We start from the raw sequence: 23,140 nt of genomic DNA on the forward strand, positions 1-23,140 counted from the left end.
ACGAGCAGGAAAAAGGAAAGTGGTGATAAAACGGCGGCACGGTCACTGGCAAGTACGACCGCGAAAGATTGTCTTTACGTTTTACTGCAACTTGCTCAATCTATAACGAGTGTAACGAGTAGATGAAAATATGAGGATATTTGGGGCTTTCTGTGTTGTGGCCTTGATTGCAATTATTGGTAAGTTGTTATGTATGTTGATTAATAGATTTTACAATACGTATATTTTGTAAAGTGTGTCTGGTGTATAAGAAGACACCCATGTTATAACTAAACAGTGAGCATGAGGTGTATGAATACACCATGTACGTCTGGTGTATAAGAAGACACCTATGTTATAACTCGACAGTGAGCATGAGGTGTATGGATACACCATGTGTGTCTGGTGTATAAGAAGACACCCATGTTATAACTCGACAGTGAGCATGAGGTGTATAAATACACCATGTTTGTTTACTGTATAAAAAGACACCCATGTTACTCTTTAGCACGAGAAAAATAATTAAAAATTTTAAAACATTTCAGATCGAACGAATGGAGATTGTTCGAACACAGATCAACGTCAGGCATGTTCTAGTGGCGGTAACCTCGCTCAAGCTGAATGCAGACAAGCCGGTTGCTGCTTTGAAGGCAGCAGACCGCCGAACTGTTTCTTAAATATCAGTAAGTGTTTTGTCATAAAGCCGAAAAATGGTTTCGGCTGAATTTGTTAAGCATAATACGGTGGGGTAAAATTAATATTGTTACAACATATCAAATCAAATATTTCCTATTGTTTATTTTAAAATTACCCCTTTAAAATACGATAGTTTAGAGCTGTGGGGGCACCTGTCCCATTTCAGCCCAACCTACTATACCGTGTTACCTACTCTATCAAATTTAACACACTATTTTGGCTTCCTTGAAACAAATTAGTCCACAAAATTTCGTACGAAGAATTCGTGCGCGGGCATTAATATGTTAACCAGGACTTCATTTATCAAACTTCGTAAGCTACTGCAGTAAACTTACAATGAACTTTTACAGCGCTTATCGCTGCCATACAAGCCGTAGAAGTATTACAAGCATTGCCGACCGTAACACCGCCAGACGATGTTGAACCGGTCAAACGAGTGGCGTCGACAGTCGGAGCGAGATTGGACGATAGGGTGAGACATTAAACATAATTCATATCATATTTTCGTCCGCGCAGTAGCTGAGAAGTTATAGATTTGACAATCGTATTTGTCACAATTGTGAGCGTATGTTATCTTTAACTAGAAACTTATTTTTAATTTTCCCATAATGAACCTTTAATGAAATTATTAATTCCGTCTAATTCTCATCTAGACATAACAAAGGTCTATGATAATGATCACAAAATTTCATTTGTGGTAACTTGTGAACGAACACGAGGTATATAAAAGAAAACACCCGTAACAACCGTCAGTGCTACGCCATTACAACAAAGTCCTTTAACGATTCATTCAAACCTGATTATTTTGCGCAGACGGCCAGCTCTGAGATCGAACAACGAGCCCTCGGATTCGGAACGAACAGTCTTCTTGGATTGACTCTTAACTTCCCTGTGTGTCCAGTAAACGTTCCTATCTGCCAAAGGTAAAAAAACACGAGCGTAGTCGGCACTTGTATACCAGGGTAGTCCACACTTGTGTACAACTTTATAAACACTGCCAGTTCAGTTCTCATTTTACACTGATGATGTAAGAGACACATGCAGATGTTTCACTTGGTTCATCATCAGTGTAAAGAGAGCTGGATAGTCCACACTTGTGTACAACTTTATAAACACTGCCAGTTCAGCTCTCATTTTACACTGATGATGTAAGTGACTGATGGAGATGTTTCACTTGTTCATCATCAGTATCATCAACAGCTCGCATATTAAGTCAATCCTCTTTCATACAGAGCAAGGTGCAACCCCACGAACCCCCTTGCTGAAACGAACCCTCTTATTTGTTACGAGGACCCTAGATGCTGCTTCGATAAAGACCTTTACGTCCACAAAGCCATATTCGGCGCCGGGTATATGTCGAATGCTCCCGTGTGTTTCTACGGGCCTACATCATCCAGATACGTGTAAGTCAACAACAGCCCATCAAAAAATTTTAGCCATATATTAAATATAAAAAATATCAAAATTAATTTCTTACAAAGTTACATTAAACAGTATAGCCAGCGGGCACGAGGTGTTTAAAACAGAACAATCGTGCTATGACGACTCTCGTTGCTTCGTTATTCGTTGATAACATTAATTTATGTTACTCATTTTTCATTTACTAAATTTCATTTTTTAAATTATAAAATGGCCCAAAAAGCACAGTTGGTTGTAAATAGACAGCAGCAAATAGAACATACGATGTATACTTGACTTTAAAAGTTACTCTATTTTAAGTTATGGAGATCTTTCTTATTTTCGCTTTCTGCTACTATTAATTTTTGTTTTTATTCGGTTTACATACATTAGGAACATATTCAATTTCGGTTCATTTTTGCCACTTTAGAGCGGTATGCACAAACCAAAGTTCGAAATAAGTAAAATAGGTTGTTAATTTGCTCAACAGTGACATCGCGCGGTTGATTACACCGTGGAATCCCTTCTTCCAGGAGGCGGTAATTAAAATTTACGATTCTGCGTTCAACAACGTGCTCAACTACCAACAAATAGCGCTGTGTGCCCTCACAAATGCAGTTAGTTTGTTAGCCAAACAATGCGGATGGCAAGGTATGGTATTAGAAGACCCGTGTGGATAACGACACAAAGAAACATACGTGGTAACTTAGAACCTAGCACAAGGTGTATGAAACAGAACACATGTGTTCGTTATGCGAGGTTAAAGTGGTAACACTCGTATGTATGACATACCTACACAACTGTAACTGCCCTTCGACTGCATATTTTTTTCAAAGCTTTTTAAGTATATTACTCTAATAGGAATCACAAAGAAAGAATGTCAGCTGATGGGTTGTTGCTACTCTGATTCCAACAGTTTCTGTGCTTATCCCTCCGACCAAACATTAGGATTACTTCCTTCGTTTCCCACGGGCGCTGGATTTGCTTCCCAGGAATATTATCCAGAACTTGAGAGGCCTCAAAACCCACTTACGTGCGAAGCGGTAAGCCTATATACTGTCTTATTGTATTTGTAAACTAAACTATTTGCTTCCACGCAGAATAATGGTGGAATTGGCGGAATAGGAGGAATTGGCGGAATTGGCGGAATTGGCGGCATAGGTGGAATTGGTGGAATTGGCGGCATTGGTGGAATTGGAGGCATAGGTGGAATTGGAGGCATTGGTGGAATTGGTGGAATTGGAGGCATTGGTGGGGGTAATTTCATTAACCCGACAACCCCCAGCATGTTCGATCGTCTTCCATGCAAATCCACAACAACAGGAACAGATGCCATCTTTAACACCTTACTTACTTGTCCAACTGTTGGGTGTTGCACCAATAATTATGCGCTGATATCAACCATTGGAAACTTCAGTCTTTTCGGTTACACTGCCTTTGGATTCTGCCCTTACTTCTATTTTCCAATCACGGGACTCCCTGATCTTACATCAAAACTTACGAACTGCTGTAACCTTCATGCTTGCTACCATCCAAGGAGTTCTGGTCGTGGTAGTAACGGCGGTGGCTTCTACGCCTCATGGGGCGTGTGGGGAGCCTATGGTGTATGTAGTGGTGCTTGTGGGAGTACTGGCCAGCAAATCCGAAGCAGAAGTTGCACCAGGAATGGACAATCCGCTGCTGGCCAATGTCAAGGTGCGGCTACGAGTTCAAGACCATGCACGGCGCCGACTTGTTCGAATTGGGGGCTGTGGGGAGGATTTGGTGCATGCCAAGGCTCATGCGGACAACTTGGAACGCAATATAGAAGAAGAGTATGTCGGGGGTACAACAATCAACCCTCAAATACTTGCCCAGGGGCATCACAAAGCAGTAGAAGATGTACCGTTCCTTCGTGTTCAAATTGGCAGGCATGGGGAGCATTCGGCCCTTGTGACGGACAGTGTGGACAGCTCGGAACACAAGTAAGGCAAAGGTCCTGCGTAGATAGATTCAACAGGCCATCGCAAACCTGTATTGGAAGTGCAACTAGTTCCCGTCGTTGTCAATTGCCAGCGTGTGCTACCTGGGGTATTTGGGGTGCGTATGGAAACTGCCAGGCATCGTGTGGCGCGATTGGGACTCAAACACGATTCAGAACCTGCACTGGTGTAACCGGGGCACCTTCCAACCAATGCGGTGGGTCAGCAAGTCAAAACAGGAACTGCAGAGCTCCGTCTTGCCCTGCGGTGTGGGGTAACTGGAGGTCTTGGGGTGGTTGCCAATTGGACTGCACTAGAACAAGACAACGAAGCTGTACTGTTGGTGGGAGACCAACTACCTCAAATCGGTGCTCAGGTTCAGATAGCGAGAGAAGAACCTGTCCAGGTGATTGCTTGAGCCAGGAGCCACCTAACGGTCAACCCTGGGTGAGCTGGGGGGTGTACAGCGGGTACGGACTTTGTACAGGCACAGGTACATGTGGTGTTGGTACTCAAACCAGATACAGAAGATGTTTCTACCTTGGAAGACCCGACTCCCGGATCGGCAACGATTACTGTACATTCACATACCCGCAAACTCAAGCAAGCGAAAGTCGATCTTGTAATAGGAATTCATGTGAGTAGTCAAATACACAAGAAATAACCGATAAATTACAAAAGAAACTGCAAACTATTATCGAATCTTAAAATGTGCAGCTCGGATCGTTTAACTACCTTCTACGATTTCTATTTTTATGACTAGTAGTATGATTGGAGCCTTTATCTATGTTTTTCCCTGGAAAGTTTATTTATATTTGGATTTTTTAAGGCCCTACCCAATCTACATACACGTGGACAATATGGTCGTCTTTTTCACAATGTAACTCACCGCCTGGTAGCTGCCAAGGAACGCAAACCTCATCAAGGACATGCATTAATCCAGTTACTCAACAACAGGTATACAACAACGCACTTGTTATTACTCAACAGTGAGCATGAGGTGTATGAATACACCATGTGTGTCTGGTGTATAAGAAGACACCCATGTTATAACTTGACAGTGAGCATGGGGTGTATGAATACACCATGTGTGTCTGGTGTATAAGAAGACACCCATGTTATAACTCGACAGTGAGCATGAGGTGTATGAATACACCATGTGTGTCTGGTGTATAAGAAGACACCTATGTTATAACTCGACAGTGAGCATAAGGTGTATGAATACACCATGTGTGTCTGGTGTATAAGAAGACACCCATGTTATAACTCGACAGTGAGCATGAGGTGTATGAATACACCATGTGTGTCTGGTGTATAAGAAGACACCCATGTTATAACTTGACAGTGAGCATGGGGTGTATGAATACACCATGTGTGTCTGGTGTATAAGAAGACATCCATGTTATAACTCGACAGTGAGCATGAGGTGTATGAATACATCATGTGTGTCTGGTGTATGAAAAGACGATAACTTTATAATTTGACAGTAAGCATGAGGTGTATAAATAATATGCGTTTAAATTGATATTTTGATCTAGGTTGGATCAGTAAATTGCCGACCAGGAGTGGATACCAGAACCCAAAGTTGCAACTCGTGTTCAACAGGATCCCAACCTCCAACATATGGCCAATGGTCAAACTGGGGAAATTGTGGAGTCTCATGCACGAGGACAAGAGCGAGGTAAGAGTAGTATTTTGATTAGATAGACAAATATTTACTACGATCTGGTTAAATTCTCGGACGTCTTGATATTATGCGCATGGTACTATGGGCCAAGGTTCGAGGCTGCCACTAGAGTAGGGCTCTTGCCAAACACCTATCTTTACTTGCTTCAATGTAGTAGATCTCATGGACGATTTAAATTCCATGCCGAACATTAATAATAAAATGAAAAAAACAAATCACCAACAAAAGCAAGCGGTACAATGTGTATAAAACAGAACATCGATGTTATAACGACTGTCGTTGTCCCGTCATGCGAGGATAAATAAGTTACATATACGTGGTAACTTGTAAGCGGGCACGAGGTGTATGAAACAGAACACCCATGTTATAACGACTGTCGTTGCCCCATCACGTCAGTATAACTTACATCATTTATTTAACACTGAAATATGATAACAGATGCCGAACCGGAAGCAATTGTCGCTTGGCTTCTGATTGGGACGTTGACAGCGAGTCGTGCAACTGCAACCTACAACAGTGTATCGGCCGTTGCTAATCTAGATGCTAACCCTTTCATAAACCCTTCTTGAAACTAGAAACATTCCGTCAAAAGAAGTTTCTAACGTTTTTTTTCCAAGAACAAGCTCTATATGAAGAGTTTCTTGAATAAAATAAAGATATCTTTGTTATATTTTCTCTAACGAATTATGTACATGTTGTGACATCAGCATTTGACGTAATAAACAATATTCAATACCGTGGTTGTTCGACAGATACAATATTGTGTTCAGTTTAAGACAAAGATTAGAAACTTTAATTATGTGCAGTTTAAACCGCAAACCGTTTAGTTCAAAGTTGAAGCTACCATATTGTCGCTCTGTGGTCAATAGGAGCCTTACATCATTACCGTTGGTTTCAAAGTTTGAGACTGATACCGATTCTAATATATGATGAGTTGATGCCTCAAGCTACAATCGTACAATTCTAATAAATTGAACATCTGCAAATATACCTTTGTGTTATGTAGCAGTCACCTTGTATTTTAAACTTTGTGAATATCTAAACATGCAAAACAATTTTCAACACCGCTTAATTAGCGTCTAAAGATTTTAAAATATTCATCCACAAAATTATATACATTACGTAAAATTAATGAGAATATATCGCACGTTGCTATGGATAAGCAGCTTTTGAAAAAAACAACCACAAATAAGTTGTGCTTTATTTTAGCTCTTGTTTATATCATGATACACTTTCCGCCAGAACGTACGTTTATTATATATTTATTATATATATATGTATATATATATTTATTATTATTTATGATATCTGGGATTAAAGCCACATTTGGCCCATTACCCGAACACCTGGAAAGGCCGTCTATACGAGCCTCTATGGTGCTACCATGTGGAAATGCATGACCTTGAATAAGACAAGGTAATTACTCCAATAGAGTGCTGCCGTATGGGATGTATGAAGTGTTATTTATACATTAATAAACTTAAAGCTGGAAATAATTACTCAACCCTAATAAACTTTCATACGTGGTAACTTGTATGCGTTCACGAGGTGTATACAACAGAACATCCGTGTTGTTAACGACTGTTTCATTGCTGTCGTATTACAGCCACCTCTAATAAAGGCAGAAGCAGTAAATGGCATTTCTTCATACAAGCCTCTCTTCATCTAAACAACTTTGTTCTTTGAAACGATCGCTTAAATCTCCGTTTTAATTTAACTGACGTTTCTGCAAACTCACATTACAGTCGGCATTGGAAAATCTTTTGCAACTTTCCACTCTGCAAGACAGTTTTACAGTCTGTAAGCACGTCCACATTTCCTGTCTAGACATGTCTGCTAGAACGTTAGTTAGAGATCGTTCGTTTTGTTTTATTAATTTCCCGTTAGGTTTCTGGTTAACTCTCTTATTCCTCCATTCTTTGTTTTCGAAATAGACAGCGTTCATTTTAAACATTTCGTTTTTGCCTTATTGTCTTAACGCATCTTTGAGGCTCCTTAGATTTCTTTTCTAGACATGACTACGTGACTTGAGGGAAATAAGAAATTTATTAAGGAGAAGAGATTTTACTCCTGACAGCAGATGCATCGGAAACAATCAAACAACGCTAGTAACAAAAGGCGTTTGGTTTTGCAATATTTCATCAGTTCTTCAAAAGAAACAACGTAAGTAACTCATTTGCTCTTTGTATGGCTAGTAGTAATTATATTTTATTGCAGATGAACAAGTCAGCACTTCTACTTTTGCTTCTCATCGGACTTATCGTCCTCACTGAAACTACTACTGCGTGGTGGCATCGTCGTCGTCGCAGCAATCTTCGTCGTCGTGTCCCCCGGTATAATCAACTAAAAATACCACGAATGAACGAAAGTAAGTTTACAGATACCAAACCAACCAAATTATTGCCGTTTGGAACTCTGAGTCCGTGGCTCAATGGTTACCGCGCCTCTATTTTAGAGGTTATAGGTTCAAGGCTCGTGGCTGCTGCCATTGTGGACGTGGTTGTCCTTGGGCATAACATTTAACAACAGTTGTTTCAAATTTAGTGGTCACTAATGGTCTGCCCAAATTATCAAGCATACGAAAAACAAAATATAAATAGTTTTTAAAGTCTTTAAAGTAATTATCTAGAAAGTTATATACATCGTATCTCATAAACGGACACGAGGTAAACCCCGTCTATTATAAGGGCGGCCGTTGTTACTACGCTGTACTAGTTTTAATTTCTTTAAGATATAAATAAGAACATTTAATTTTTAGTTCTAGACTTGGAGTTCGAGGATATTTCTCCCAAGATGAAATTATGATGAAGTTTCCTTTCAAGCTTCAATCGTAAAATTTTAATAAATTAAACATCATCAAATATACCTTGTGTTGTGTATCAGTCTCCCATTTTGATTTTTTAATTTTGTGAGCATATAAACATACGAAACAATTTCCAACACCGCTTAATTACCAGCTAAAGAATATAAAATATTCACTTACAAGATTACATACGTGATAATTTGAAAGTGGGCACAAGTTATTTATTTTTAATATTGAAAAACAATAGAAATAACAATTTACACAAATATGCAGAGACTACCCCAAAAGAATAATTTAAACGAGAGAGAGCAGACTTGAAGGGCCTCACCACCCGAACCCAGTACTCGAACCCGAACCTAGAACTCGACCCCGAACCGAAGACCCCAAAATACTCCCCCCTGTGAATATTTCCTCCGACTATTACCCCACGTGACTATTCCCCCCGGTTATTACCCCACGTGACAATTCTACCCGACTATTACCCCACGTGACTATTCCCCGGCTACTACCCCACGTGACTATTCCCTCGGCAAATTCCCACGCGACTATTCCCCCGGCTACTCCCTTCGTGACTATTTCCTGGTTACTGCCCCACGTGACAATTCCCCCTGGCTATTTACCCTTAGTGTCTATCCCCCCGCCGATTCACCCCCAGCCAACCCCAAAGCTGAAAATCCTACACACGAGACCACTAACCCCCGGCCCCTGTTGACACGATAGTCTTGGGGGAAACAATCGGAGAAATAGCCGGGAGGAAGTAGGAGTTTTGTTTTATATATGGATAACAATTTATACAAGTCACCACTTTGTTGGGGCAATTACCGAGTCTTATTCACTCATGCACACATGGTGGCAGCATAGAGGCTCGATTCATAAACAAGAGGCAGACATGATTAATACTGTAGCGCATATTTAAAAAAGTTATCCAATTCTAAATTTTAGATTTATTGTATGAATAACAATTTATACAACCTGTAATGTACCACTTTGTCGGAATAATTACCTTGTCTTATTTAAGGTCACACATGTTTACATGGTAACAGCATAGATGCTCGACCTCTGGTCAAGAAGCAGCGGTAAATAATGTGCCATCTTTGTAAAACAAAACAAATTGCACATAAACCAATTGACTCACGATATTATCGTAATCTTTGTAATCAAACTTTTTTTTCGGATTTAATTTTATTAAAGCTGTCATTTCAACTTTCGTGTTTTCAAGAGAGAGAATCCATTTAATCGCTTTGTTATTTCCTTATTACGTTTCCTGTCTAGACATGACTGCTGAACTGCGGTTAAAGAGAGTTCACTTGGGTTTATTAACTCCCATTTCTGGTTATTCCATTCTCTGTTTTCATAAGAAAGCGTTTAATTGCACGTTTCTTTGTTTTCTCATTATCTCAACGCAGTTTTGACGCTCTTGTATGGAGGACGAGGGGATTTTATTGAGAAGAAGAGATTTTATTGAAAAGAAGGGGTTGTACTCCTGGCAGCAGATGCATCGGAAACAATCAAACAATGCTAGTAATAAAATGCGCTTGGTTTTGCAATATTTCATCAGTTCTTCAAAAGAAATAACGTAAGTAACTGATTTGCTGTTTGTATCGCTAGTAGTAATTATGTTTTATTGCAGATGAACAAGTCAGCACTTCTACTTTTGCTTCTCATCGGACTTCTCGTCCTCACTGAAACTACAACTGCTTGGTGGGTTGGTCGTCGCCGTGGTGGTCGTCGTCGTCGTGTTCCCCATTATAACCAAGAGGAAATGCCACAAGTAAACGAAAGTAAGTTTACAGATACCAAACCAACCAATTTATTGTCGTTGTGTTAATTATAATAGCTTTTTACGGTCTGTAAAAGTTAACAGTATAATTAGGTTTAATAAAATGTTTTAAAATATAATGCGTGTCATAACGACTAGTGGGCCTGCCTCTATTCTAGAGGTTACAGGTTCAAGGCTCAAAGCTGCTGCAAATTTTGTCTTTGGGCAAAACACTTAACAACAATTGTTTCAAACTTAGTAGTCACTAATGGTTTGTCCAAATTATCAAGTATACACAAAACAAAATATAAAGAGAGTCATTAAAGTAATCACCTACAAAGTTACTTACATAGTATCTCATAAGCGGGCACGAGGGGTTTAAAACAAAACTGCTCTATTATAAAGAACGTCTTTGTAGAATAAATAAGTTTTATTGATTCAACATGTTAATAAGAACATTTAATTTTTAGTTCCAGACTTCGAGTCCGAGGGTCTTGAGTCTAAAATGAGATTATAATGAGGTTTCCGCTCAAGCTGCAGAAGTACAATATTAATAAATTAAACATCAGCAAATATACCTTGTGTTTTGTATCAAACTTCTAGATTTTGTGATTATATAAACATGGAAACAATTTTCGACACCGCTTATTTAGCGCCAAAATAATCTAAAACGATCATCCACAAAATTATATACGTGGTAACTTGTAAGCGGGCACGAGTTGTTTAAAAAAATCGTGTTATATGTCTCCCGTTGCCCCACCAGCAAGAGTAAATACACAATATTCGTGTTTCTGAAAGTCCCCATAACAAATCGTAGGCCCCCAGTGATAATTAGGCACCCTGTACCAGAGAACAACGGTTCCAGGTTTGCTGTTCCAAAGAAATTTGCCGGCCGTAATGAAAGTTAAAAAAAAGCTCAAAGCCCTACCCCCTAACCCAGTGATTTAAGGATCCCTGGCCGCCGACACGATAGTCATGAGGGAACTGGCCGACGGGAAACAGTCTTGGTGGAGATATCCGGTTACGGAAAAGAATACAATTGCAAGTTTTGCAGTTAGCTGCTTAAACGACAAGCACATTTACCCCTTTGCCGTCAACGGATGTTGGCATTGTGTGCCCAGAGAAACTGAGTGTAATTTCGAATATCAGTCTTTCTGCCGGGACAGTTACACGACGCATGGATGAAATATCTGCTGACGTAAAACAATCGCTTCGAGGTTGTGCCGAAAGGTTTCAATACAATTGTAGTTAACGTGCTTTCAAAAGTCTACCAACGCAATGATTGTTCTTAGTCTTACAGAGTAAAAAATTACAAAAAAGATTTTCCAAGGCCGACTGTAATGGAAGTTTGCAGAAACGTTCATTAATTCAAAACAGAGATTTAAGCGATCGTTTCAAAGAACAAACTTGTTTTGATCAAGAGAGGCTTGTGTGATGTAATGCCATTTAACGCTTTCGTCTTTATTCGAGGGTGGTTGTTATACGAGAGTAATACAATGCTCGTTATAATACGAGTGTTGTGTATCATACTTGGAATTGTTTTAATTTACCACGTAATATAACTGTGTTGGTATTAATATATCAAAACTTTTATTTTAATGTATGGAAACAATTTATACAAGTCACCACTTTGTTGATGCAATTACCGAGTCTTATTCACCCATGCACACATGGTGGCAGCATAGAGTACCGATAACATTTCCTGTCTAGACATGATTGCTGAACTATAGTTAAAGATAGTTGGTTTTGTTTTAATAACCACCCGTTAAGTTTCTGGTTAATTCTCTCTTTCTTTCATTCTCTGTTTTTGACACAGAGCGTTCAATTAAACGTTTATTTGTTTCTTAATTATCTTAACGCAGTTTCGACGCTTTTATGGATTTCCTGTCTAGACATGACTACGTGATGAAACGGTTGTTCAGGATGAAACGAAAGACGCAAGCATCGTATATCGACAAAAGTGGACGCCACAACTTAGCATTTAAATTTAAAAACAATTTTAGCTGGTGTAATAAACAATCGCAAGAACATTCGAAAAGTTTAATTCATTGTTGTTGAACTATACTGAAAGATTTTTCAAGCTTATTTGAATGTACTGTTCCTGACAATGAATTTTATTTCATTCCGGATAAATCAACGCGAATCTTCATTGAGGTCAATATTTTTTCTATTGTTTACGGTGGGACATTATCACATATTTCAACAAAACATGGAACTACACATGAAGTAGCCGCGTTATCTGTGTTTAGTGTTAAGCAAAGTTTGGTCAAATCCTGCAATAAAATTTTGGTTGCTTTCAGGCGTATTAATCTTTACAGCACGTACTCATGCCTTACACAGGAACTCATCGAATCTACGAACTCGAGAGCGCAATTATTGAAAAGAAGGGATTATTGAAGAGGAGGGTTTGTATTGAGAAAAAGGGATTTTATTGAGAAGACGGGATTTTATTGAGAAAAGAGATTTTATTGAAAAGAAGGGGTTATACTCCTGACAGCAGATGCATCGGAAACAATTATACAACGCTAGCAATAAAATGCGCTTGGTTTTGCAATATTTCATCAGTTCTTTACAAGAAGTAACGTAAGTAACTGATTTGCTGTTTCTATGGCTAGTAGTAATTATGTTTTATTGCAGATGAACAAGTCAGCACTTCTACTTTTGCTTCTCATCGGACTTCTCGTCCTCACTGAAACTACTACTTCTTGGTGGATAACTCGTCGTCGTCGCCGTCGTTATACTTATCGTCGTCGTCATAACCAAGCGGAAATGCCACACATGAACGAAGGTAAGTTCACAGATACCAAACCAACAAATGTATTGTCGTTGTGTTAATTATAATAGCTTCTAAACGTCTGTAATAGTTAACAGTATAATTAAGTTTAATAAAATGTTTTAAAAGTCATTAAAATAATTATACCTATCAAAGTTACGTTCATGGTATCTCACAAGCGGGCACGAGGTGTATGAAACAGAACACCGTGTTATAAGTTTTTTTGATTTAACATGTTAATAAGTTTATTTAAATTTTCAGATTCAGACATGAATTTCGTCAAATCGATTGTTGAAGAACAATAAGTGTTCATTTATGTTTAAGCTGCAAAAGTACAGTTTTAATAAATTGAACATCTGCAAATATACCTTGTGTTGTGTATCAGTCACCTTGTATTTTATATTTTGTGAATATCTAAACATGCGAAAAAATTTCCAACACCGCCTAATTGGCGTCTAAAAACATCTAAAATAATCACCCACAAAATTATATACGCGGTAACTTGTAAGCGGGCACGAGTTCTGTAAAATCAAAACTCATGAACGTTATATGATTGCCGTTGCCCCAAAACTCGAGAGTAAACATATCGCTCATAGAAATGAGTTAAATTATAGATAAATCTAAGTCTATGGGTAAAACTATGAATAAATCTATGGGTAAAATTGTTGAAAATTTTGGGTAAATTTATGGATATTGTTAGGAGTTACTTTGAGGTATAAGATAAGTCGTCACCGCGAATCACAAAACCAGAATGACTACATTCTAATGGGTAAACAACATGCTCAAAATGCACGGATAAACACAGCCAGTACAGTATGATCACAAACGAAGGCAATATAAAACTTAGAAAACACGGTGATATACACATAAAACCATAGATGCCTAAATGTGTTTAGATACCCATGCACCAAGTGGTCACAATATGTTATGACTTATGTGATTCCGGGAAACCAAGCAAGGGAATCTTGAATTCGAATATTGTGTGAAATGAAGACGATGTTTGATGAAAGTTTGTAATAATTGTAAAACCAGTTGTCGATTACCTAAAACCGAGTGATTGCTCGGTTGTCATGGTGACACACAGGATCGTCCAGTTAACATATGTAGTTTCGTTCAGTATGAGTTACATTATAACTTATGTTGTTCTTGACTATTAGCTCTATTTCACATGGCCAAAAAAGGTATACCTTTTGATTTTCGGAAGTGCGGCAAATACTTACTCTAAGTCACTTTTAAAAATGGGACTTATTCGGATCGAATCAAGTGATATTTTATTTTTTTATTGAGCTAAAATATTTTTTGTTCGTTATAAGAATATAAATTGTGTGAGAATGTAATCCTCGTGTGATAGGAAATCGACAGTCGTTATGTCACGACTCTTCTGTTTTATACACCTCGTGCCCGCTTACAAGTTACCACGTATGTAACTTATTTATCCTCGCATGGTGGGGCAATGATAGTCGTTATAATACAGGTGTTCTGTTTCATACACCTCGTGCCCACTTACAAGTTACCACGTATGTAACTTATTTATCCTCGAATGGTGGGGCAACGATAGTCGTTATAACACGGATGTTCTGTTTCATACACCTCGTGCCCGCTTACAAGTTACCACGTATGTAACTTATTTATCTTCACATGGCGGGGCAACGATAGTCGTTATAATACAGGTGTTCCGTTTCATACACCTCGTGCCCACTTACAAGTTACCACGTATTAAACTTATTTATCCTCGCATGGCGGGGCAACGATAGTCGTTATAACACGGATGTTCTGTTTCATACACCTCGTGCCCGCTTACAAGTTACTACGTATGTAACTTATTTATCTTTGTAGTGATATATGTTCTCTATGTAACACGTGCATATAAATACGCCTGTCGACCTTGATCGCTCTCTTCCTTTCTCACTAGACGCCGCCAGAATCCTTTAATTTTCAAAGACCACAAGAATGGGAATCGTGGATAAGAAGGTTTGAAAGGTATAAGGAAGCTTCAGGGTTGGTAGAAGCGAGCGCATCCAAGCAGGTTAACACTCTCATGTACCTACTTGGATCTAAAGGTGATGACATTTTAAGTTCATTTCATTTAACCGAGCAACAAGCGGGAAGTTACGCAGAAATTAAGGGAGGATTTAATAATTATTTTAATGTCCGGCGTAACGTAATTTATGAAAGGTCATTGTTTAACCGACGTTATCAATATACGGGAGAATCGGTGGATGACTTTATTACGTCTTTGTACACGTTAGCTTCTAGCTGTAACTATGGTCAATTACGGGAAGAAATGATTCGCGATCGGTTAGTTGTAGGGATTGATGACCGATCACTATCAGAAAGGCTGCAATTAATGGCGGACCTCACGTTGGAAAGAGCCATAAGCGTGATTAGAAATACGGACGTCGTTAAAAAGCAACAACCGATGCTCAAAGAACAGCATAGCTCCTCGCTCGACTTGGTGCGTACAAAGAGAGGCGGGGGTTTTAAAGTGGAAAACCGCCGTGCACCGCAACCGTTTTTTAATCAGCGTTCTAATCAACGTCCCAGAGTGGCAGCTCGTTGCGAATGGTGCGGGAGAAACGCGCATCCGAGGAAATTCTGACCCGCGAGCAATGCGACATGTTACGCGTGTGGCACTAGAGGACATTTTAAATCAAGGTGTAAAACACACCGAGTGCACAATGTGGTTATAGAAACCGAAACTGCTTTTCTGGGCTCAATTTCTACGTCAGGTACGGACGAACGTTTCATAATCGTGCACGTAAACGAGATACCAGTGGAATTTAAAATCGGTACGGGAGCGGATGTTACGGTTATCGGAAAATACATTTACGAACTATTTAAGACGCCACTAGAACGTTCCGCTTTGGCAATTTCTGGACCAAAAGACGAATCGTTAGCACACGATGGAATGTTCGTCGCTAAATTAAGAATCGGTAAGAGAGTTTGTAAAGAAGAAATACATGTGATCCCTGGACTATCGCAAGCATTACTTGGGTGGAAGGCAATTAAAAACTTAAAGGCGCTGGCAAAGATTTGCGAGCTGGAAGTAAACCTATACCGAAGACGGTTTCCCAAGTTATCCAGCGGGTTAGGCAATTTTGGTGAGGCTTATAACATTAAATTAAAAGATAACGCAAAACCATTCTGTTTGTCTACGCCAAGAAGGATAGCCCATCCGCTATTAAAACGAGTGCAAATAGAACTACAACACATGGAAGCATCCGGGGTCATCACGAGGATCACGCAACCGACGGACTGGTGTTCAGGAATGGTCGTAGTTCCGAAGCCAAACGGAAAGGTGAGAATTTGCGTTGACTTCACGTCTTTAAACGAGGGCGTATGTAGAGAACGCCTAATGTTGCCGACAGTAGATGAAACACTGGCTAAACTTTCCTCGGCTAAAGTATTTACCAAGCTTGACGCCAATTCGGGTTTTTGGCAAATCCCTCTAGCAAATGAAAGCAAACCATTAACAACCTTTATAACACCATGGGGGCGATTTTGCTTCAATAGGTTGCCGTTTGGCATCTGTTCAGCTCCAGAACATTTTCAAAGAAGGATGTCGCAGATACTAGAAGGAATACCAAATGTACTCTGCAAAATGGATGATATTTTGATCATAGGTAGTGATCAAGCGAAGCACGATCAAACATTAAACGAAGTTCTTAAAAGACTTAACAAAGCAGGAGTGACATTAAATGATAAGTGTGAATTCTCTAAAAACTCAATTAAATTTCTAGGCCACATAGTGGATGCATCGGGGGTGCACGCAGACCCGAGGAGAATATCGGCCATTGAAGAAATGAAGACACCTACGGATGTGTCGGGCGTACGAAGATTTCTCGGAATGGCAAATCAACTAGCGAAATTTATTCCAGGATTTTCAGACATGACCGCACCGATACGTAAGTTACTACAGAAATGTAACCTATGGACGTGGGAGAAGGAGCAACAGGACGCGTTTTTGAAGATTAAGGAGAACTTGTGCAAATTGCCAGTTTTTAGCTCACTACAATCCTCACATGGCGGGGCAACGACAGTAGTTATAACACAGGTGTTCTGTTTCATACACCTCGTGCCCACTTACAAGTTACCACGTATTTAACTTATTTATCCTCGCATGGCGGGGCAACGATAGTCGTTATAACACGGGTGTTCTGTTTCATACACCTCGTGCCCACTTACAAGTTACCACGTATTTAACTTATATATCCTCGTATGGCGGGGCAATGACAGTCGTTATAACACGGGTGTTCTGTTTCATACACCTTGTGCTCGCTTACGTCAGCTTCGCTATTTTCTAATGAATAAATAATATCCATGTTATGAGAAATAGAAATATTTTTCTGTCCAACATTTATCTGTGAATCATTAAATACTCTGCGTTCTTTATCTATTTTTCTTTGTTTATCTATTCCATTGTAACTGATATTTTGTGGTACAGATATAACTTACGCACGTCTCAACAACTTCAGTTATAATCATACCATATTATTAGGAGGCATATAAACATAAACGCAATTGTGTAGAAATAATACTTTCTCCTGAGGGAATTGATGTAACAACGGGCAGTTACTATTTTTGAGTTACTATTTTTGGTCCTCTGCTTGAATTAATACGCTACCTTTTCTTCGTTTCGGTTCTTTATGAAATCGGAAAACGTGAACATCTTATCTGCTAGTACTTAAGCAGTTTGGAGCTGCATGTCCACTCATGTTGGATTATAAATGTAGTAAAGAATGGCTCTGTAGATTCGTAGGTATGATCATATACTATTATTGTCCGCCGTGGCGTAGTGGTTAGCGCGCCTGCCTCTAACCCAGAGGTAATGGGTTCAAGACTCGTCGCTGCTACCATTGTGGGCGTATGTGTCCTTGAGCAAGACACTTAACGACAATTGCTCCAACCCAGTGGTCACTAATGGGTTGTCCAAATTATCAGCCATACATAAGAATGAAAAAAATCCAAAAAAAATCACCCACAAAATAACATACTTGGTATAACTCGTAAGCTGGCGCGAGGTGCACACCCGTGTTATAACGACTGTCGTTTTCCGGCCACGCGAGGATAAAGTAAGTTACACTCACTCTCATGTAAAACTAAGCTGATTGCTGCTAGTCTTAATCGCCAACGTAAAGTACCCTGTTAAACCACACTGTACGCCGAAAACCAGTCAAAATATTAATTTACTTCACGTTAATTCTTTGATTTAATATTACATAACACGATTTATATTATAAATTATATTTTAAACGTTAAAACAACCGCTAAACGTTAAATTCAACTTTTTCCCCACGAACCGGTTTTATCAACGCTGGATATTGTTACACAAGCCAAGCACACGAGGTACATATGAACGACATTGTATATGAATCAAATAATACAACAGTGGTGGTTAAGAACGTTGTATACTAGGGTGGGCTAACATAGATACCGTTAGCACATAAATCCCTCATTTCCTAATTGTGTTTTTAACAATTAACAAGGCTCTTTAGAGAAATGGTGATACGATTATATGATGTCCTTTTCATAGCCATTGTTACACAATAATATTCGTTATGGTGATATAGTATTGTTTGGGAAGATGGGACACTTTATATAATATCAAAATATCTTGATCGTGTTTAATTCAATTAACAACGGTCGATGGGAGCCGCATGGATACGGTTTTACACATGAACCATCTTACCCCACCCTACTGTACACTCATAAACCATCTTACCCCACCCCATAATTACGAAACACATATAACAAAAGACATGTATTGTCTCTTGTATATTACATAACTGTACACAAAACCTCAACACAATTCACAGCAACCGGCCGTATTGCACTGTGTATACACACAGTGTTGTTTAGTACAATTAACGGCTAACTAACAGTCATGAAGATACGGGTTATGTAATTGTGTCAATATTCTTGGTTTGCTGACAAATGGGACGAAAAAAGAGCACAAAACATAAACCATCTTACCCCACCCTACTAATATATGCATGTACCATCTTACCCCCACCCTACTATATATTTGGGCCTGCAAGTTTTTGTCTAGAAAATGAACGCGTATAAACATAACGTGCTTGATAAAAACATACCCTGACCCTCCTTGTATACTACCCTGCTTAAAACATACAACACATGCCTAGAACTCACAACGTTATTTATTCAGTTAAGCAATAAAGTTGGTTGTCGCTCGGACAGCTTGCATGTAACAACACACAGCAGCATCATAGATATATATGATATCTATGGCGAGAACTCCACACTAACATGCAAATGAAGATAGAAATAATATAAAATCAATCAGAATCAGAATCCATTACTCTTCTTCTTTCGAACTGAAAATAAAAGGGAAGATTTTTCAACAAGTTTTATATATTTATCTTTTCCTGGCGAGCAACAACAGTCCTTATAACACGGGTGTTCGGTTTTATTCACTTCCGTGTCCGCTTACGAGTTACCATGTATGTAACTTTTTTGGGTACTTGTTTTTTTGTTACACACCACAAAGGATTCATGCTGCCACTGTATCATCGTGATTTCTCGGGCAAGATGCTTAATGGCAATTGCTTCAACCCAGTGGTCATTAACGGGTTGCGTAAATTGTCAGCAAACGCAAAAATAATCACCCAAAAAATTATGTATGTGCCATGTGGTAACTCGTACGAGGTTTATAAAACAGAACACCCGTGTTATAACGGCTGTCGTTGCCCCGCCATGCGAGGACAAATAAGTTACATAGGTGGTAACTTGTAAGCGGGCACGAGGTGTATGAAACAGAACACCCGTGTTATAACGACTGTCGTTGCCCTGCCATGCAAGGATAAATAAGTTACGTACGTGGTAACTTGTAAGCGGGCACGAGGTGTATAAAACAGAACACCCGTGTTATAACGACAGTCGTTGCCCCGCCATACGAGGACAAATAAGTTACATACGTGGTAACTCGTAAGCTGGCACGAGGCGTATAAAACAGAACACTCGTGTTATAACAACTGTCGTTGCCCCGCCATGCAAGGATAAATAAGTTACATACGTGGTAACTCGTAAGCGGGCACGAGGTGTATAAAACAGAACACCTGTGTTATAATAACTGTCGTTGCCCCGCCATGCAAGGATAAATAAGTTACATACGTGGTAACTCGTAAGCTGGCACGAGGCGTATAAAACAGAACACCCGTGTTATAACAACTGTCGTTGCCCCGCCATGCAAGGATAAATAAGTTACATACGTGGTAACTCGTAAGCTGGCACGAGGCGTATAAAACAGAACACCCGTGTTATAACAACTGTCGTTGCCCCGCCATGCAAGGATAAATAAGTTACATACGTGGTAACTCGTAAGCAGGCACGAGGTTTATAAAATAGAACATCTGTGTTGTAACGACTGTTGTTGCCCCGCCATGCAAGGATAAATAAGTTACATACGTGGTAACTCGTAAGCGGGCACAAGTTGTATGAAAAAGAACACCTGTGTTATATTTATAACAACTGCTGTTGCCCCGCCATGCCACGATATATAGTTACATACGTGGTAACTCGTAAGCAGGCACGAGGTTTATAAAATAGAACATCTGTGTTGTAACGACTGTCGTTGCCCCGCCATGCAAGGATAAATATGTTACATCCAATCAATAACAATCACCTTTACTGTTGTTTTCTGGGAAGTTTCACTGATTTTCCCGAGAAGTTCCGTCAATTGTTGTTCATTCATCTGTGGAACAAAGTGGTCAAGGTTAGGGTTGTTTGAATAAGCAAAGTGAAAACTGACGAAAGGTCAGCCAAGGTCACATCAAACAACAAGACCTCCTGCTCCAATGCATGTAATATTAGAACGACACTCTGGCATACAAACTTAGCTTATATACACAAAGTCACTCAAGCATTACATTGAAAAAAGAGATTGAGAAAAACATTAATGGACAATGGTAATACTTAAGGAGTTAACATAAAGACCATGATAAACATAAATATCTTATAAAATATTAACATAAGCACTAGAAAGTAAGCTTCAATATGAGAGGGTTTGTGAGTGATTGTCTCCCTCATAATTAAAATACCACTACAGTGGTTTCTGTTACTTTTGCTACCAGAAAGTATCTGCTTCTTCAAAAAAAACGAAAAACACCAAATAAGATTAAACCGTTTTCTATCAAATAAGCTAAAAACGATACAAGTACAACATATATTTTTTTGACCGACACACCTTTCCATACTTTTTATAAATAAGTTTTAACGACTGTCGTTTGCTTTTGATTTCCTTTTCTTCTTTGTTGAAATAATGCGTTCAATAAAAAATAATGTAATTTTAAAAACAGATCATATATTTTGTTTCTTTATTTCTTTTAATTTATGAACTCACTTGCTCAACAATCTGTCCACGCTGTGCCATCTGCACCAACATTTGCTCAACTTTCTTCGACTTCTCAGGTTTCACAAGAGCAAGGTTGTTTACTGGAATGTATATGTATGGGTATGGGATTATATGCCAATAATGGTAGCAGCGTTAAGCCTTAAACCTGTAACCTCGAGACTAAAGGCAACCATGGTAACAATACTAAGCCTTGAACCGATTACCTCTGGAGGCAAGCCAGCAACATATCACTTTGATTTTGTATGTTTTTTGTTTGGTTTAAACCTTTACACAGTTATTGGGGTGTTCGTTATTTGTTTTAGGAGGTTGGCGACCCCTTATGACCCCCCTGGTTGCCCCAATCACCGTTGCAGTATTAGAAACAAAGCTGAGACATGTATTTTGTTGGTAAATACTAAATAGGAATGTTGATTATCAAAAACTCACATCGAGCTCGTGCGTTTTGATCGAGAATCTGAGACAGAATACTGTTCACCATCTCTTGCTGTCTGTAACATAGAAATCTAATTAATTATAATCACATGGTGTCGCTGATGAGTAAATATTGAAGACCTTATGGCCGTTGTTGAAGAAAATGGAAAAAATTTGGTTTAATTTTTAAAACCCCTACTATGACGTATGCTATACTTAAGGGGGGTAATGTGCAGGAGCTGACAAAGAGGCTCCAACTCTATATTGTTCTTTCTTTGGGCAAATTGCAACTAAGCCTTATTTTACACACACTTTGGCCCCACAACTAAATGGCGTGAAAATACTGCAGAAAGAAAAACTACTTTTTCGACCGGAACACCTGACTTTTTACAAAAAAATTCATACAGTGGGTATCACGGAGGTCTAAGGAACATTTTCAGATCAACAATTTTACTGCCACCAGTCAAAGGATTGCCAATAAATATGTGGATTTTCCTGCCATATTTGGTGCTTATTATCGCCCATATATAGAACACACATAGGCCCTATATAACACAGTTATACTTATTTCAATTGTTCTGTTCAAAACCTATTGTTAGTAAAACAACCTTTCTTGTTGTGCTTGCTTCTGTTTCTGTTGTTCCATATCTCTGCCCTGTGTTATAAAAAGTGTGGATAAGCAGACATGATTTTTGGTTGGTTTGGTCATTTATATCCTCATAGGTGGGAACTTGAGTGACTTATCCATGGTTGCCACTGTCATGCCCACAGTTGATTTGCTGAAGCTATTGCAGTGTGTGGAAAATTTACTTCTCATTAAAACAGCAGACAAAATGTTTCTATTAAAACAATCGCAACTTACACCATATTGTCCTTGCAACTCTTGCATCCTCTTAGCTCGCAGTTCAGCAAGACCGTCATCCATTTTATAAATATTTTATTAAAAAGCACGAGATATTACGGTTCTAACGTAATTTCAAATAATTTTTTAATAAAACGAAAAGTTTAAAATTTTACAAGAGGAATCAGTGAACCGTGAAATTATTTATTTTGTTCAGATATAATTGTATTTTATTCGCCCCCGTGGATACTAAGTAAAAATGTAACTTATTTATCCTCGCATGGTGGGGCAACGACAGTCGTTATAACACGGGTGTTGTGTTTCATACCTGCTTACGAGTTACCAAGTATGTAACTTTTTGTGTTGCCGTTGGTTGTTTCGCCCAAGAACACATGTGCCGCAATCGTAGCAGCGCCAAGCCACGAACCCGCAACCTCTTGGTGGTTAATCAAAGTATATTT

General features: G+C 39.0%; 2 protein-coding genes and 1 long non-coding RNA gene across 6 annotated transcripts; 2 read left to right on the plus strand and 1 right to left on the minus strand.

The window, feature by feature from the left end:
* The first annotated feature begins 17 nt into the window (after nt 1-17).
* LOC149725580 (uncharacterized) lies at nt 18-6,461 on the plus strand. The gene is made up of 11 exons (XM_089891596.1): nt 18-179; nt 525-662; nt 1,026-1,147; nt 1,489-1,598; nt 1,908-2,078; nt 2,564-2,724; nt 2,935-3,116; nt 3,174-4,671; nt 4,864-4,991; nt 5,573-5,715; nt 6,160-6,461. The coding sequence occupies exons 1-11, from the start codon at nt 131-133 to the stop codon at nt 6,254-6,256; spliced, it is 2,799 nt and encodes a 932-aa protein (XP_089747722.1). The 5' UTR covers nt 18-130; the 3' UTR covers nt 6,257-6,461.
* A 1,209-nt stretch (nt 6,462-7,670) lies between these two features.
* LOC149725581 (uncharacterized) lies at nt 7,671-13,419 on the plus strand. Of its 4 annotated transcripts, XR_016386424.1 has the most exons (7): nt 7,671-7,884; nt 7,939-8,089; nt 8,480-10,100; nt 10,155-10,305; nt 10,754-12,866; nt 12,921-13,071; nt 13,318-13,419. It is a non-coding gene; the product is annotated as an uncharacterized LOC149725581 (long non-coding RNA). The 4 variants fall into 4 exon arrangements; XR_016386425.1 differs by lacking the exons at nt 7,939-8,089; nt 8,480-10,100 and having other exon boundaries at nt 7,759-7,884; XR_016386423.1 differs by lacking the exons at nt 7,671-7,884; nt 7,939-8,089 and having other exon boundaries at nt 9,957-10,100.
* A 5,775-nt stretch (nt 13,420-19,194) lies between these two features.
* LOC149725582 (programmed cell death protein 5-like) lies at nt 19,195-22,886 on the minus strand. Its single transcript, XM_089891290.1, has 6 exons — nt 22,701-22,886; nt 22,447-22,493; nt 21,854-21,915; nt 21,416-21,507; nt 20,699-20,767; nt 19,195-19,391 (listed from the first exon to the last, which is right to left on the minus strand). The coding sequence occupies exons 1-6, from the start codon at nt 22,761-22,763 to the stop codon at nt 19,353-19,355; spliced, it is 372 nt and encodes a 123-aa protein (XP_089747416.1). The 5' UTR covers nt 22,764-22,886; the 3' UTR covers nt 19,195-19,352.
* Between the last annotated feature and the right edge of the window lie 254 nt (nt 22,887-23,140).

Source organism: Ciona robusta, chromosome 13, assembly GCF_009617815.1.
Source record: "Ciona robusta chromosome 13, ASM961781v2".
Classification (NCBI taxonomy): Eukaryota; Metazoa; Chordata; class Ascidiacea; order Phlebobranchia; family Cionidae; genus Ciona; species Ciona robusta.

Coding starts and splice junctions, on each gene's coding strand:
- LOC149725580 (XM_089891596.1), top strand. CDS start 131: ATGAGGATATTTGGGGCTTTCTGTGTTGTGGCCTTGATTGCAATTATT. Junction 4,992..5,572: donor ATCCAGTTACTCAACAACAG/GTATACAACAAC, acceptor ATTTTGATCTAG/GTTGGATCAGTAAATTGCCG. Junction 5,716..6,159: donor TGCACGAGGACAAGAGCGAG/GTAAGAGTAGTA, acceptor ATATGATAACAG/ATGCCGAACCGGAAGCAATT.
- LOC149725582 (XM_089891290.1), bottom strand. CDS start 22,763: ATGGATGACGGTCTTGCTGAACTGCGAGCTAAGAGGATGCAAGAGTTG. Junction 22,494..22,700: donor AGTTGCAAGGACAATATGGT/GTAAGTTGCGAT, acceptor TTTATAACACAG/GGCAGAGATATGGAACAACA. Junction 20,768..21,415: donor GTGGACAGATTGTTGAGCAA/GTGAGTTCATAA, acceptor TTTGTTCCACAG/ATGAATGAACAACAATTGAC.